This window comes from Phacochoerus africanus, chromosome 9, assembly GCF_016906955.1.
Source record: "Phacochoerus africanus isolate WHEZ1 chromosome 9, ROS_Pafr_v1, whole genome shotgun sequence".
NCBI classification, from domain to species: domain Eukaryota; kingdom Metazoa; phylum Chordata; class Mammalia; order Artiodactyla; family Suidae; genus Phacochoerus; species Phacochoerus africanus.
Window position 1 is genome coordinate 47,886,895 of NC_062552.1, and position 16,926 is coordinate 47,903,820.

At 46.5% G+C, this 16,926-nt stretch overlaps 1 protein-coding gene across 2 annotated transcripts in view; it reads right to left on the reverse strand.

Annotated features, from left to right (window-relative positions):
* The window catches only part of CILK1 (ciliogenesis associated kinase 1), a 64,480-nt gene that overhangs the window by 3,060 nt on the left and 44,494 nt on the right, over window positions 1-16,926 (reverse strand). For both annotated transcript variants that reach the window (XM_047797232.1, XM_047797231.1), the window contains 7 exons: window positions 16,610-16,781; window positions 14,202-14,369; window positions 9,517-9,828; window positions 7,489-7,679; window positions 7,226-7,374; window positions 5,178-5,306; window positions 1,122-1,244 (listed from right to left, as the gene is read on the reverse strand). In XM_047797232.1, coding sequence (XP_047653188.1) covers window positions 1,122-1,244; window positions 5,178-5,306; window positions 7,226-7,374; window positions 7,489-7,679; window positions 9,517-9,828; window positions 14,202-14,369; window positions 16,610-16,781 — 1,244 coding nt within the window. The remainder of the gene's footprint in view (window positions 1-1,121; window positions 1,245-5,177; window positions 5,307-7,225; window positions 7,375-7,488; window positions 7,680-9,516; window positions 9,829-14,201; window positions 14,370-16,609; window positions 16,782-16,926) is intronic.

The window sequence follows — 16,926 nt, forward strand, 5'->3', positions numbered from 1 at the left end:
CCCAGTTAAGAATGTCCCTATTCTAAAAAAAAAAAAAAAAAAAAAAAGAATGTCCCTATTCTGAGGAGTTCCCGTCGTGGTGCAGTGGTTAACGAATCCGACTAGGAACCATGAGGTTGCGGGTTTGGTCCCTGCCCTTGCTCAGTGGGTTAACGATCTGGCGTTGCCGTGAGCTGTGGTGTAGGTTGCAGACGCGGCTCGGATCCCGCGTTGCTGTGGCTCTGGCGTAGGCCGGTGGCTACAGCTCCGATTCGACCCCTAGCCTGGGAACCTCCATATGCCGAGGGAGCGGCCCAAAGAAATAGCAAAAAGACAAAAAAAAAAAAAAAAAGAATGTCCCTATTCTGTGGTGGTCAGGCCAGAGATACTGGTGTCATTCCTGACCCTTCCTTTTTTCTCAGATCCCAAATGTAATTTGTCAGCAAATCCTACTGGCTCCACCTTCCAAATCTACCCAGAACCTGGCCCAGGTCAACTACGCAAGGAACAAGGCCTCATCCCTTGCCTGGATAATCACAACAGCCTCCCATTGGTTTCCCTGCCTCCACTCTGCTCAACCCTTCAGTCTAGTGATAGCAGGGCTTGAGTGAGCCTGGAAGGCAGACCCCTTTCCCCAGCTCACAACCCTTCAGGGGCTCCCACGTGGGTCAGAGTCTGTGATGACCTGCTTAGGGTTGGCAGCCCACGGGGCCCTCTCTGACCTCCTCTTCCTGCTCCCCTCCCCTGCTCACAGCATGCCTGCACTCCGCTTCCCTGCTGTTCCTGGCATCTTGCAGGCCCACCCTGCCCCGGAGGCCCAGGCACTAAGAGCCCATGTTATAAGCCTTGCTCACTCACCTCCTGCAGGTCTTTACTCAACTTTTACCCTATGTAAAAGTGCATTGGCACCCGACACTCCAGCCCCCACACTCCCTACTTCCTTCCCGCTTCATTTTGCTCCTCAGCGCTTTGGAGCATCTTATCCAGTCAATTTATTGCCTGTAGGGTACAAGGTCCTTGACAACAGGAGTCTTGTCTGTCTCCTGCACTCGTGGACCCTAGGCCTATGAGGTCTGGGACAAAGCAGTTGTTCAATAACTATCTGTTGAAGCAATTTATGAATAATCCAAAATAGAACTTACCAGGGGGAGGGTCGGGAACAGGTGCCAAGTGGACCCTCTGCATAGCAGAACCGATTTCTTTTTTCAGAAAGGAAGGGATATAGTTTCCAGCCAGTCCACTAGAACTTGTAGAGCAGGAACCAACTGATTTGCAAAAGGAAAAGCTCGTCACTACAAAGATGTGCATAGGACTCCAACGGGGGAAAGGACCGTGGGACAGGACAATAGAGAACTGGGTTTTTACTTTTAGGGGGAAAAGAATTAGGATAAAAACAGTGAATTCTGAGCAGAGCACTTCCACACTATGCTGTTGGAAAGACTGGGGGACGGTGTGTTGGGGAGAGGGGGCGGCACAAAGACAGGGTGGCCCCTATATCCTGCACCCACATGAAGGCTGGGAGGTTGGTTTGCTTAAAAAAAGGGGGGGAACAAAACCCAAATAGACTCACAGACATAGAGAAGAGATTATGGTTGCCAAGTGGGACAGGAGAGGGAGTGGGGCGGACAAGGAGTTTGGGGTTAGTAGATGCAAACTATTATATTTACAGTGGATAAACAATGAGCTCCTACTGTATTGAAGAGGGAACTACAGCCAGTCTCTTCAGATAGAACATGATGGAAGATAATAGGAGAAAAAGAATGTGTGTATATATATGTGTGTGTATATATATACATATATATGAATGGGTCACTATGCTATACAGCAGAAATTGGCACAACACTGTAAATCAACTATATTTTAATAAATTTAAAAAAATAAAAAAGGGGGAAATTTGGAATTTTCTTTCTGGAATAATGAGTTTAACCTGTTCTGATAGCTGCTTTTCTCCACTCCATAACCCATATAGAAGAGTTAGCCTTCCAGGTCACTATATACAAATTCCAGAGGATGGCTACACCACAACTCATTTAACCATTCTCTTATGGATTAGCATATAGGAGGTTATGTTCATTATCTAGCTATTATACATACTTCTACTGGAAATATCTTTGTCCAGAACCAAAAAAGTAATCATAACTAAAATACATTAAGTACTTTCACTTTTTATGCCATTTCCACCTTGAGAGTGTTTCAAGGGCAGGAACTGGATTCTGCTCATCTTAGTCCAGGCAGTTCATGGAAAGCCATACATACTGCAAGTAACTGATACACTTTGGATGGATGAATGAATATCTATGGTGAGCCTTATTATTAAGGCATAAAGACGCACATGGAATAATGAAGAACGTGATACAAATGGAAGTTACAGCCATTAGAAAGAGTTCATGGGGCAAGAGCTGCTCCATGTCTAGACAATGCAGGGCATTCTCAGCAACGGCTCAAGGCAGAGAGGGAAGAACAGTCTGGAACTTGTGCAGGAGGCGTTGGGTTGGTCAGCTGAAGCCCATTTTGCAATGCTGGTGAATAAACAGGTAAGAAGTAATGGAAAGAGAATTTGAACAAGGAAATCACAAAAGGAGGTGAACGTAACGTCAGCAAACACACAAAAAAGATGCTCAACCTCATCAGTGAACGGACATGCGGGTTAAAGCCACAGTAAGATGCCAGCGCACACCCTCGGATTAGCACACGTTTACAGTCTCCATGGTCCAAAGAGGCATCAAGGATGCAGCCCAACTCCCATACCCTGCAGGACAGCACTTTGGCAAAATCTGTGAAGTCGAAGATGAGCACAGCCTTTAACCTACCGTGTTTATGTCAAACCCAGAGAAACCTCAGGTGTACAACGATAGGGGGCATCCATGGTCACTTTAGCACTTTTTATTTTTTGGGCCACAGACGTTCCTGGGTCAGGGATCGAACCCACGTCACAGCTGTGACCTGAGCCACAGCAGGGACAACACTGGCTCCTTAACCCACTGCACTACCAGGGACCTCCTCCAGTGCTCTTCCTAATGACACACAGAGTCAACAACTTAACATGTTAGTTAAGAAGAGAAAGGGTGTATAAATCATATTCTAACTGTCCATCAACAGATGGATGGATAAAGAAGATGGAGTATATATACATGATGCAATACTACTCAGCCACAAAAAAGAACAAAACTTTGCCACTTGCAGCACTATGAATGGGCTTGGAGGGCATTATGCTTAAGGAAATAAGTCAGACAGAGAAAGGCAAAGACTGTATGATATCACTTCTAGATGGAATCTAAAAAATACAGCGAACGAGTGAATACAACAAAAAAGAAGCAGACTCACTGATACAGAGAACAAACTAGTGATTACCAGCGGTGGGGGGAGGGACAATTTAAGTGTAGGCGAGTAAGAGGTACAAACTATTACGTATAAAATAAACTACAGTATGTATTGTACAACATGGGCAATATAGTCAATATTTTCTAATAACTATAAATGGAGCATAACTTTAAAAAATTGTGAGTCACTATATTGCACACCTGTAACTTATATAATATTGAACAGGAACCTATACCTGAATTAAAAAAAATATGTTCTAGGAGTTCCCATCGTGGTGCAGTGGAAACAAATCTGACTAGGAACCACGAGGTTGCGGGTTCGATCCCTGGCCTCACTTAGTGGGTTAAGGATCTGGCATTGCTGTGGCTGTGGTGTAGGCCGGCAGCTATAGCTCCGATTTGACCCCTAGCTGGGGAACCTCCATATGCCGTGGGTACGGCCCTAAAAAGAGAAAAAAAAAAGACAAAAAATATGTTCTAGACTAATTAATAAATTGTGGCAACATACAGTTATATGTATTATATATGTTACATTACAATGTAATATATATTTTTTCATAATGTGATATTCTATGTATATACAATTGCTGATACATAATTATGAAAATGAAACAAGATCCAGGATTATATGCACATAAATTTTGAAATATGCAGAGCATGTTTTAAAACAAGTAAGTACATTCTTTGTATACTATAAAAAAAAGCATGGGAATAAAAAACACCCAAGTTAGGAGGGGTAGAGGGTTGGGGGGAAGGAGAGGAAGAGAGGAAGGAAAAAAAGGGAGGCCCAGGGCTTCGTGTGTGTTTGCAGAGGGTGGGCAGTAGATCTCGGATGTCGATATATTCCTTCTTTGCTCCTATTTTTTTTTTTTTTGCTTTTTTTTTTTAGGGCCACACATGCAGCACATGGAAGGTCCCAGGCTAGCGGTCAAATCGGAGGAGCTGTAGCTGTTGGCCTGCGCCACAATCACAGCAACGTGGGATCCGAGTCATGTCTGGGACCTACACCACAGCTCATGGCAATGCCAGATCCTTAACCCACTGAGCGAGGCCAGGGATTGAATCTACATCCTCATGGATACTAGTCAGGTTTGCGTTCTGCTGAGCCACAATGGGACTTCCGCTTTCTTTGCTTTTTGTATCCCTTAAAACACATGAACACTCAAGGCACAGAGGCAGGGGGAAGAGAAACCCAGATGTTTAGTTGGCACGTGGAAGCAGAAGGGGCTGCCTGTGTGGGGGAAGCTGGCCTACTGGGCACTGCGGTCGTCAGCCTCGGGGACTTCTGAAATTCATCTGTCTATTAGAAGAGTGGGGCTGCCCTTCCAAACAGCCCATCCTCCAACCAGAAGGGATTTGATGCTCTGGGCTAAGGCTGGACCATTAGGTGGAAGGGACAAGCCAGAGCAAGGCCCCAGAAGCCTGAACTTGTAAAGGTATTCTTCCCTCGAGCTGGGGAAGATGACGCCCTCCTCATCAGCTCCTCTTAAGGGGAGCTGGCAGAGCCCCCAGGGCCTCCTGCCGAGAGAGAGGAGCACAGGCCTGGAAAAGAGGCCCTGGGTTTTCACACCAGAGAGGCCTTTGTGGTTCCACCCTAGAAAAACAAGGGGACCCACCCTGCTGCATCTAGAGGTTCCTAGGCTAGGGGTCTAATTGGAGCTGTGCTGCCGGCCTAAGCCAGAGCCACAGCAACACCAGATTCAAACCGCATCTGCAATCTACACCACAGCTCACAGCAACACTGGATCCTTAACCCGCCGAGACAGGCCAGGGATCGAACCAGCAACCTCGTGGTTCCTAGTTGGATTCGTTTCTGCTGTGCCAAGATGGGAACTCCCAGAGACCTTTGTCACTTGGGATTTAATAACCATTACTTGCCTGAATTTATCTTGCTGATCACAGATACCGTCCCTGAAGATTTTCCAGACAAACCAGAACTGGACCATGGATTGGATGGAATGAAATCCTTGCCTGGATTCGGGAGTATGCCGTTTCTTATATTTATTCCTAATAGGGAAGAAATGCTTTTTAAAATGCAAAATTGATATTTAATCTTGCATCACTTGTCAGAGACGAAAGGACTGCAGAACCCAATCTGTCAAAAACTTCCTAGGGCTCAACAATCTAAGCCAAATCGGACCATGCTGACCTCACTGGACAGGTGGCAGAGGCAAGATGCCGTCTTTGGACAAGTGGGCAGTCTCACTGGCAGGTGGCCTGAAAGAAGTCTCTTAACAGAGATCTGCCAACAGGTCTATGTCTGATGTCTTGACCGCCTGGTGCTGTCCTGGGCTTCAGTGTCCCTCGAACTTCTTATTTCTCCCCCTTTGCACACCACTGCCTTCTCTGTCCCCTGCCCCACCCCACGCCCAGCTCTGCAGCCCTCTGCTCTCCTCCTGATCTAAGAGGTCATCTTCTCACCTGTTGGGGACCATCATTGTCCTGGTAACCCTGGTCTCTACCAACGGCCTTCACTGACTCCCTCACACATGAGGCTGCCTTGACCTCAACCACAAGACGAACCACCCTCCCCCGGGCCACCCAGTTCCCACTCCCATTCAGCATCACAGCTATCTTTCAGGACAGAAAAACTGAATTCATCCTTTACCCTTCTTCTTCCCCTGGACCCAAGACAAAATAACTCTCCCACTCGCTCCCTGTCGCTAAAGAGCCCAATACCCTATCATCTGGGAAGTGTCAGGCCAATCTCCTGAGACCACAGTGCCAACCCTGATGAGGTCTAGCAGCACTTGGGGAGGGCAGGAAACCAAAGCAAAAGCAGGGCCTCCGTTTCCTGCCCTGGGGCCCCAACTCCAGCCTGAGTACCACTCCCCCAAGACAGTGTCAGCTTGTGGGCCCCTTACCCATGCAGCACACAGATGTTGCCAGAACCGTGTTACTACTCCAGTTACAACCTTTCAAGAGCTTCCCATCGCTCGTCAAATCAAATCCAAATTTCTTACAAGACTCTGCAGATGCCTCACGCATCGTAACACATTCCCCTCCCCGATGGTGCTCAGGCCACACCGGCCTCTCACCAGCCAAGCCTTTTCTTACCTCCAGGCCTTGGCACTGGCAGTTTCCTCTGCCTGGCATGCTTTCTGCACCTCTCTGCAAATGGAGCTCCTTCGGAATCTCTGGGGCCCAGAGAGGAGTCACCTGCTCAGAGAGGCCTTCCCCCAGACTGCTCTATCGAGAGCGGTGCCTCCCTCCCCTCATAGCACCCTTAATGTCACCTGTCACCATCTGTAACTACTGTGTGCCCATGGTATTTAGGGTCTGTCTCCCATCACTAGACAGTACAAGGGTGAGGATACTGTCTACAGACTGTTGGCTAAAGTCACTGTGTAGACCATGATGTGACCAAGATGTGCAACCCACTCGCCCTGCTTGGCTGTTCTGTCCACCTCATTCCCAGCACCTGGCACAGGAGGATGCTCAATGTGTATTTGCTGGTGCAATAAATTTGTGGATGAACAGCTGGCTGATGCTATACATTCAGAACACAGAGAACCTGGAGAGAGGCTTGGGCAGCCTCCAACGGCTGTTTTTTCACTGCAGCCTGTGATACAGCCGGAGGGGGCGGTGACTTCGTTTCCTGAGAGCACAGGGCTGGCAGTGTCTGTGCAGAGACCCTGGCAAGCTGTCTGACTTTTCCTCCCCCTGGGGTGGGGGGCTGCACCCCGTTTCCTCTACCAAATTTTTTTTCTCTCTTTTTTTGGGGGGCTCATCCGGTATACAAATACCAAATTTCTTATCTTAGGCAACCCAAGAGGATAAGAATGTGAGGCATATATTTCTACGGTGGTCCCTCCAGCTGGGAAGAGAGGAGCCCCAGGCCCTTGCAGCCCAAAGGGCATCTCTGTGAACACGTGATTCCGAGAACAAGGTTTCTCATCGGGGATCAGAGCAGGAATGTGAATTACCAGGCAGGTACCGGGAGTGCTTCAGGTAGTGCTGCTTGGCCGCCGACCTCAGGGTGGGTGTGTCGCGCCTGGGGTAGGACCCCTGGGTGGGGGCGCTACTTCCAGTGCTCACCGGCTCTGAGGGCTTCAGGTCCAGAACGCTCTCAAATCTGAATGGGGAGAAGACGGGGTTAGGTTGGCCTGAGCCAGGCAGCTCATCAGATGAAAAGACGACCTCACAGGCTCGAGGGGCAGCCTGTGCACAGACGGGAGCCCACACTTGCCTGCACAGGGTCTCATCGCTCTGTCTTTTCTTGTTCTTCAGGTCAATCCCGGTGAACGATGGGCTAAAATCCGAGTCATCCAGCTCAGCCCAGTCATCAGAATCCTTTGTTGACCGGGAAACGAGACCCCACCTTCTCCTACTCTTTGGCTTGATCTCACCATTTTTGTGCTCCAGGCCAGTGAGCATTTTCTGTGTATACAAGGAGGGGGGGGAAAGCAATACTTGGCATGAATGGAGCTCACCCACGAGTGACCCCCATTCTGAGATTTCTCGGTGATGAAAAGGAGGGTCCTGAAGCGTATCATTCCCCAATGTGTACAGTTTGTCAGATGGCCACCATGGAAAACACAGTCCCAGACCTCTGACTCCCACTCCTCCCACAGAGACTGCATTGGGTCCCATCCAATGGGGACACTAAGCTGTGTAAGACAAGGATTTAAAAAAAGAGAAATTTAAGGAGTTCCTGCTGCGGCATAGTGGGTCAAGCACCTGGTGTTGTCTCTGTGGCGGTGGGGGATTGATCCCTGGCCTGGGAACTTCCATATGCCACAGGTACAGCCAAAAAAGAAAAAAAAAAAGGAAGGTAAATTTAAGGTACTTCAAATAAACGAGGAAGGTGGCTGGATTCTTATCTAGGATTCAGCTCTGAAAGCGTTAGCATAATTGACATGCTCCTAAGTAGCAAATAAGAGAATATAGCTAAGGTGTTAGTCACCTGCTCTTTTACAGAAAACTATATGAAGAATGAATTTTTTTTTTTTTCCCTTCTCAGTGAACCTGGATACTATTTAATTGCAAAATTAGCGACGATTAGAAATTTCCAAACACACACTGGTGGGTCTGGGGAAAGCCCCCGTAACCTCAGGCTGTGCTAGTCAGGAGCCAGTCTACTGAGTTAAGGACTAGTCAGCAGAACAGGTAGTACTTTTGCATCAAGGTGGTAGAAAATTAGACTCTCAGCCCACATTATGAGGCTAACGGCAACCAGACTCCCTTGTCAATTATCACTTTACTGAATCTCACATTCACTGTTTCCTTTTGAGCAGAAAGAGAAGAAAGAGCTGGGCTCATCAACAGCATCAGCTGATGGCATGGGTAGGAATCATAAGCTACAAATATCAGGGTGATGCTTGATGATTTTCCAAATACCTTCGCAAGTAGCAGGACCTTTGCTCTTCACGAACAGCCATGTCTGGTGGGGAAGACAGGCATCAGAATCACCCCCTTTTTTTTTCGCTTTTTAGAGCCGCACCTGTGGCATGTGGAAGTTCCCTGGGCTAGGGGTCAAATCAGAACTGCAGCTGCCGGCCTGCACCATAGCCATAGCAACTTGGGATCCCAGCTGCACCTGCAACCTACGCCACAGCTCATGGCAAGGCCAGATCCTTAACCCAGTGAGTGAGGCCTGGGACTGAACCCCCATCCTCACGGTCACCATGTCGGGTTCCTAACTTGCTGAGCCACCATGGGAACTCTAGAATCCTGCTTTTCCAGAGGAGGACACTGAGTCCACAGGGACTACTAATAAAAATGACGAACCCTGATCGAGTTCTAACTGGGTGCCAGGTACTATTCTAAATTCTTCATGCCTGAACTCATCTAGTCCTCAAAAGAACTGTATCTGGGGGGTGCTCTCATTATCAGCCTCTATGTTCCAGAGCAGGAAGTGAGGAGCAGGGAGGTCAGGTACCCTGCACAGGGTCACTGGGCTATGAAACAGCAGAGTTGAGAGGTGAGACCTAGGCCATCTGGCTACTGTGTCCAGCCCTCGGCTACCCTCCCACGAGCAGCACTGTAAGTGACAAGCAGAACCAGAACTTGAACTGAGACCTTGGACTTCTTCACACCTCCACGATATTGTAAAGACAGATCTATTATAATTCGATAATTATAATTAATAACTAATTAATAAAAGTAGTTAATCGTTAATTCAATAATGCTGAAAGAGAAAATATTTCATGCAGTAAGGGGAGTCAGCAGATGATCAGGCCAGACACAGGACTCTCAGGCGAAGCTTCCTGCTTACTGCCTGAGGATGCTTGGTGTGGAGAGACGGCAAGAGCAAAGGGCTGGGCTTGTCTTCTGGAAGGTGGTCTGTCCTGGAAGCCTCGGCTTTGTAGGGGTACACGAGATGCTGAGGGGGGTGGCTGGCTTGATGCGGTCTCGAAGAGATGCGCGTGTGTGGCTTGGTTGGGGGCTGGGCAGGAGGGACCGGCTTTAAGTGAGGCGGTGGGCCTGCCTTTTCCAGAATGTCCTTCTGTGGTTTTCCTGAACTCTGAAGGCTCTGTGTGGTGCTGCCCAGGGGGTGCCCGATCTGGAAATAAGGATATCGAAGCGCCTGGAAAGACATAGAAGGCTGCTTTAGGAGAAGAGTCTGGCCAGGAAGGCTGACGTCATTCAGGGTCACTGGCTAGATTTCATGTAACCCAGTTTAGAGCTGCTTGGCCCAAACCAACTATAAAACAGCATCTGGAACCTATAAAACCCTTGTGATTTTCCCTACCTAAAAAGAGAGTAAAATGGGGAGTTCCCATTGTGGTGCAGTGGAAACAAATCCGACTTGTATCTATGAGAATGCAAGGTCGATCCCTGGCCTTACTCAGTGGGTCAGGGATCTGGCGTTGCTGTGGCTGTGGTGTAGGCTGGCAGCTGCAGCTCCAATTCAACAGCTAGCCTGGGAACTTCTATATGCCATGGGTGTGGCACTAAAAAGCAAAAAAAAAAGTATAAAATGTATGGGCTGGTTGCATCATTGAAATTATTTAGGTAAACATGAAGCCAGGTTCACTGCTATTCCTTATGATATTTCTGCAAAGACCTTGGCTTTGTAACTTGCTGTGCATCTTAAATATAATATTTCACCATTCTAAGCCCATTTCTTCATTCCATAGAAAGAAAAAAAATATAAAACAGCAAAGCCAAATATAAAGATCCAGGAAGACTCTGAAAGGTCAAATATAAAATAAGCAGGTACAGATAAACAACAACAATTTACTGTATAGCACAGGGAACTATATTCAATATCCTGTAATAACCTATAATGGAAAAGAATTGGAAAAAATATACATGTAAAACTGAATCAACTTTGCTGTATACCCAAAACAAACACAATATTGTAAGTCAACTATACTTCAATAAAAAAACAAAATAACAACCCACAGAATGGGAGAAAATATTTGCAAATGAATCAACTGACAAGGGATTCATCTCCAAAATTTATAAATTACCTCCTACCACTCAATACCAAAAAAATAAACAATCCCATCAAAAAATGGGCAGAAGATCTAAACAGACAATTCTCCAAAGACGACATACAGATGACCCAAAAATACACGAAAAGATGTTCAGCATCACTCATTATTAGAGAAATGCAAATCAAAACCACCACTATAAGGTACCACCCTGCATCTGTCAGAACGGCCATCATCAAAAAGTCTACAAACAATAAGTGCTGGAGAGGGTGTGGAGATAAAGGAACCCTATGATACTGTTGGTGGGATTGTAAATTGGTGCAACTACTGTGGAAAACAGTATGGCGATTCCTCAGAAAACTAAAAATAGAACTACCATTTGATCCAGCAATCCCACTCATGGACATCTATCCAGAGAAAACCACGACTCGAAAAGATACATGTACTCCAATGTTCACTGAAGCACTATTTGCAATAGCCAAGACATGGAAACAACTTAAATGTCCATCAACAGAGGAGTGGATAAAGAAGAAGTGGCACATAACACAATGGAACATTACTCAGCCATTAAAAGGAATGAAATACTGGCATTTTTAGCAACATGGATGGACCTAGAAATTATCATGCTAGGTGAAGTTAGTCAGACAATGAGACACCAACATCAAATGCTATCGATTACATGTGGAATCTAAAAAAAAGGATACAATGAACTTCTTTGCAGAACAGATACTGACTCAGACTTTGAAAAACTTATGGTTTCCAAAGGAGACAGGTTGGGGGGTGGGGGGATGCACTGGGGGTTTGGGAGAGAAAGCCTATAAAATTGGGTTGTGATGATCATTGTACAACTATAAATGTAATAAATTCATTGACTCATATTAAAAAAAAATAAGCAGGTACATCAGCTTGGACACCAGAAATGCCAAGAGTGTAATAACGCATGCTATGGTTAAATCTTGCCTATCAAAATAAGTTTTCCAGGGAGTTCCCTGGTGGCTCAGTGGGTTAAGAACCTGGCATTGTCACAACTGCGGCTCAGGTTGCTACTGTGGTGTAGATTTGACCCTTAGCCTGGTAACTTCCACATGCTACGGGCTCATATATATATATATATGAGTTTTCTGGATAGCTGAGGGATAAATCTTAAAGTGCTGAGGTTTGCAATTCTATCTGAAATATTCCCTCATCTTTTTGAGTGGAAGTCAATGATCTGACTCTGGGACATGGCTATAAACTCCTGTAATAATGATAACTAAGTGTAGACACAGAGGCCCATAGCATGGATACTCTCTCAGAGAGGTCCTGGATCCTAACACCAAACTCAGAAAGTCTTCTCTGTAGTCTCAGCTATCTCTGCAAGTCTCAACTGATTTGGTGGTATTTTTAGCTTTTCTGGTACTTTTTCTTTTTTTTTAATGAGAGTTGCAATGTTTATTTCAGGTTCTCTCTTGTTTTTTTGGTTTGTTTGTTTTTGGTTTTGGTTTTTTTTTGTATTTTTTTTTTCTTTTTTTGCCACACAGGTAGTATATAGGAATTCCTGGGCCAGGGACTGAACTTACGCCGCACAGCAGCAACGAGAGCCACAGTGGTGAGAATGCAGGAGCCTCAACAGGCTAGGCCATCAGAGAACTCCCTTCTGATACTATTTTTAAAAGTACACATTCTTCTCTTGGGTCCTTGCTACAGAATCTTTTTCTTTTCATCTCTAATGTGCATCCTCTAAAAAACTGAGTTCATCAGAAAGCTTCCTTCCTAGCCTGGAAACATTTGTGAATTTCATCACCAGAAGCACATTTCTGAGGGCTCCTGAACCTTCTTGAGCCACCTAGAGTCTTATGGTACCTCAAGGTTGACTCTTCTTTGTGCCACTGGAAAGGTGCTTTTCTCCACTTCCTTAACCCCCCACCCATCATCTCTCAGACCTCACAAACACTGACATCACAACAGCTCTGTCTTCAAATATCTCCATCACCCTCATTCAGCCAAATCAATGCCCCTGTTTAGAACTGGTTACTTTTTTGATCCTCTGAGCAACGGGATTGTCGATGCTACAAGCGGAAAAGAGGCCAGACACAACTAACACAAAGAGAGGCCCGCAGGAGGCCTGGGGGCGGCTGAAGCCCACAGCAGGCCATGCCTCTTTTGGGTGCGCTTTATGATCTAAGTCAAAGTGGCCTGGGGGACATCAGGGTAGGAAAACAGGAAGTACGCAGTCAGAAGACTTGCCATCCATGTGATGGAACTGGAGTTGGTTACCCTATCTGTACTAGTTACTGGCTGAGTAATGAAAGCAAATGGCTTCAACTTGCTGAAATTCCGTTTTCTCGTTTATAGAATAAAAACAGAAACGCCTATCTCATGGAGCCTTCATGGGGTTAAAGTCCCATAAAGACCTACTAAAGCATTTGCAGACCATAAAGTACTTTAAAATGCTAATTACAGTTATGATCCTCCCTCTCTGTCATCCGTAAAATGAGTGATTTGGATCTTACAAGGCATTTTCAAACTGCCTTTCAACAGCCAGTACTGCCTTACTAACAAACTGCTACATCATTTTAACTCATGGAGAACATACTTGAATATATATATTCTCCAAAGACAGATTTATTTTCATTTCCATATATATGGTGATAGATCACATGAACTATATGGCAATTTTCCCAGCAACTAATATACTGCTTAAACCTTAACTACTTTATACACAGAGAGTTTCAAACTATTCTAAGTTCTTATACCTTATATAGTTCGTTAGTGGTATTCAATACTATTTTTCACCTATAATACCTGATAGGTCCCTAGGGGGATGGCAGATGTGACTGTTCAAGTTGCACACATGGGACAGAGACAAAATGGAAAGTTGTTGACCAAGGACTGACAACCCTGCCTTCTTTATTTTTTTTATTTAGTTTTGGTCTTTTTAGGGCCATACCTGCAGCATATGGAAGTTCCCAGGCTTGGGTCCATTTGGAGCTGTAGCTGCAGGCCTACACCACAGCCACAGCAACATGGGATTCAAGCTTAGTCTGCGACCTACACCACAGTTCAAGGCAATGCTGGATCCTTAACCTCCTGAGTGAGGCCAGGGGTCGAACCCGTGTTCTCATGGATACTAGCTGGATCTGTTGACAGCTGAGCCAAGATGGGACCTCCTCCCCTGCCTTCTTATGTCAATCCTTGCCCTTGACAGGGGGGTGGCAACATTTATCGGGACATGAGACTTGGAGGAGACACAAACTGCTTTGCCACAACTCCTCCCCACACATTGTTCCCATCACATTTCCCCTGCCACCAGCCCTTCATAAGCAGAATATCTCCTCACAATTGTCGCTGATGCCGTCCTGAGCTCAGCCCACCCGTTCCAGGTGCCTTAATAAACCTCTCTTGCTTTACTGACTTGGCCTTGTGCATTATCCCCTTGACAAACCTAACTATACTGATTTTCTGCGTGAGATTTATAGGAATTATGCACAGTTAGAGAAGAATTTCATACGAAACGCATCAGAAGAAAATGAAAGAAAACCTGACTAGCTGTTGGCCGTTTCTTGGGGTCCCACTGAAGCATGTCTCTCAGGAGCTGAACTGCCTCGCTGCTGGCATTTGGAATCAGGGTCTTCAGGTTATTGGGTACACACTGGGGCCAGCGGAAGTTCATCGCACTCGAAAGTTGGTAGCCTTCAGGCCAGTCAGTCTGAAAGAAGGAATGCACAGGTGGAAAATCTTACTCAGCCAGTGGGGGTGATAGGACTTTATATTCTGGCACATGTGCCCCTAAGGGAAAGGTGACAAGTCCTTACCATGCCCATACTCACTACGGTGGTGCTGCGGGCTCTGAAACACAGGACGCTAACAGAGATGCAAGGAACAGGAAGGCTGGGGAACAGAGGGAGAGACACTGGACTGGCCGCCAACCTGTTTTATAACTCTAACACAAGGCAGTTCATCTCTTGAGATTTGGGAGTTGAACCAAATTAATATTTTCCCAACTGCGTTCTATGAGACAGAAGTTTTAGAACCCGCTAATGAGAATTTCTTTTTGGGGAAAAAAATAAACCACTTTGTTCTTGGTCAAATGATTTTGTGAACCTCTATATATTACTTTATTCCTGTCTGGATGATTCAAAGTACACACGCTGATGAGTCCAGTAGTTAAGACAGCTGTGGTCTCAATAGCTTTTTCAGGCATCAGAACCTATGGGACACTCAGCCCTAGAGTGAATGACCAAAGATGCTGAAGAAGCAGCCTTTAGGGTCCCTTTTAGTTCTAATAAACTACTATTTTACAAGACACGTGTTAATATAATTGCTTTTTATTTTATTTTATTTATCTTTTCACTTTTTAGGGCCACACCCATGGCATATGGAGGTTCCAAGGCTAGGGATCGAATCAGAGGTGTAGCCAATGGCCTATGCCACAGCCACAGCAATGCCAGATCTGAGCCGCATCTGCGACCTACACCACAGCTCACGGCAACACTGGATCCTTAACCCACTGAGTGACGCCAGGGATCGAACCCGCAACTTCATGGTTCCTAGTCATATTCCTTTCCGCTGCGCCACAACGGAAACTCTGACGTTTTATTTTTTTTAAAGTAAAGTGGCAGAATATATAGCTTATGGTGTTCATCCACTTGGGTAGTCACCAAGTGCCTCCTATATGTTTTGCGTTGTTGGATAGCCAAAAAATAATCCAATATAAATCTTGCCCTTAAAGACAAGGACTGTCCAAAAGAGAAAAGAAGACATCTATTTAAGAAACATGGTAACACAGAATAAAAAGTAGCAAAGGTCACAAGAGAGGAAGAGGTACAGTTCTCCAGAGGAGGGAGAACTTCCAGCAGGAGAGTCAGGACGTCTTGAAGAGGTGACACTAATGACGCCTTCCAATAAATTAAAAAAAAAATTTGTGAGGGTCTGGTTTTGTACCCACAACGGTGCTAGGACCTATAAAATAAATGCAAAGAAACACAAGACAAGTCCTATCCCTGAGTGAACTTGTGGTCCGGGAAACAGGTATGTCCAGAGATAATAAATACAAAACACAGGTGAAGATGAAGAGGTTAGAGGAACAGGGGGGAAAAAGATGACTGAGGGATTTGGAAGAACCCTCAGTGGGGTGGGGTTGGGGCACATCAGACATGCCCCGGGCAGAAGCTGAGAAATTCTAGGGTATAGAACCAGGAGGGGTACAGGCACTAAGTGGGGGATAAGGGTTGTGTCAGAGGGATGGGCAGTGGGTATTTTTAAGACAGAAGGACAGTTCCAGAGCTATCCTTTAGGGGGATAAATCTGGCCAGAGCCTGGAAGAAAAGCTGGGAGAAGGGAGCTTGAAGGGAGAAGGACTGGAGAGATACCCTAAACCCCTCAACCCAGGCGGTGATCACGGCAAGTCAGGGATATCAGGAGGAGAGAGTCAACCGGATCTATGGGCCAACGGCTAGGATAAGTGGAAAGGGTAGCAAGGGAGAGAGAGATGGGAAACCTGAAACTCAGTCTTGAGGCTGGGGCTCTGGGACGTGAGGGGCCACAGGCAGAACTGGGAATGAGTGAAGGAGGCTGATTGAGGGCTAAATCAAAGGCAATCTGGGTCACCCTTGTTGAGTTTGAGTGTCAGGGGAAAAAGCCCAGAGACAGGTGTACATCTGTGAACAGAGTTAGGAAGCAGGGAGGGGAGGGCCGTGGACCACAATAGGTGACTTCCACATGGATGAGAGTTGTAGCCTGGCGAACAGAGAAGCTCTGCCAGGGAGCTGAGAGGAGGTGGGAGAAAAGTAGAGGGAGCCAGGAAGTCTTCCACTGCAGGGTGGGAGGAGGGGGCAGAGGGCTGCCCCAGTGAGGAAAGTTCCAGAAGGAGCCTTCCGATCAGGGTGACAGACAGGGAGCAGGGGAAGCTGCTACTTTGGCCCCCGAGCCTTGGTCTCACATCATTACCTTTTTCGGAGTCCCCAGCACTTGGCAGATTTTGAAGATTGTGTCGATCTCGCTGGCCCCGGGGAAGAGTGGCCGGAGGGTGTACACCTCTGCCATGATGCAGCCCACGGCCCAGATGTCGATGGGGGAGCTGTAGTTGGTGGAGCGCAGGAGCACCTCTGGGGCCCGGTACCTGCAGGACCAAGGAGAAACTGGTTACACACCCACCAGTCAGAAGCAAACTAAACACCCAATCAACTCCCGTGAGTGTACTTCTGCCTAGTTTAGGACGGTGCATGCACTCGGGAGGACTCAGCCACCCTCGAGGCTGCAGGAAA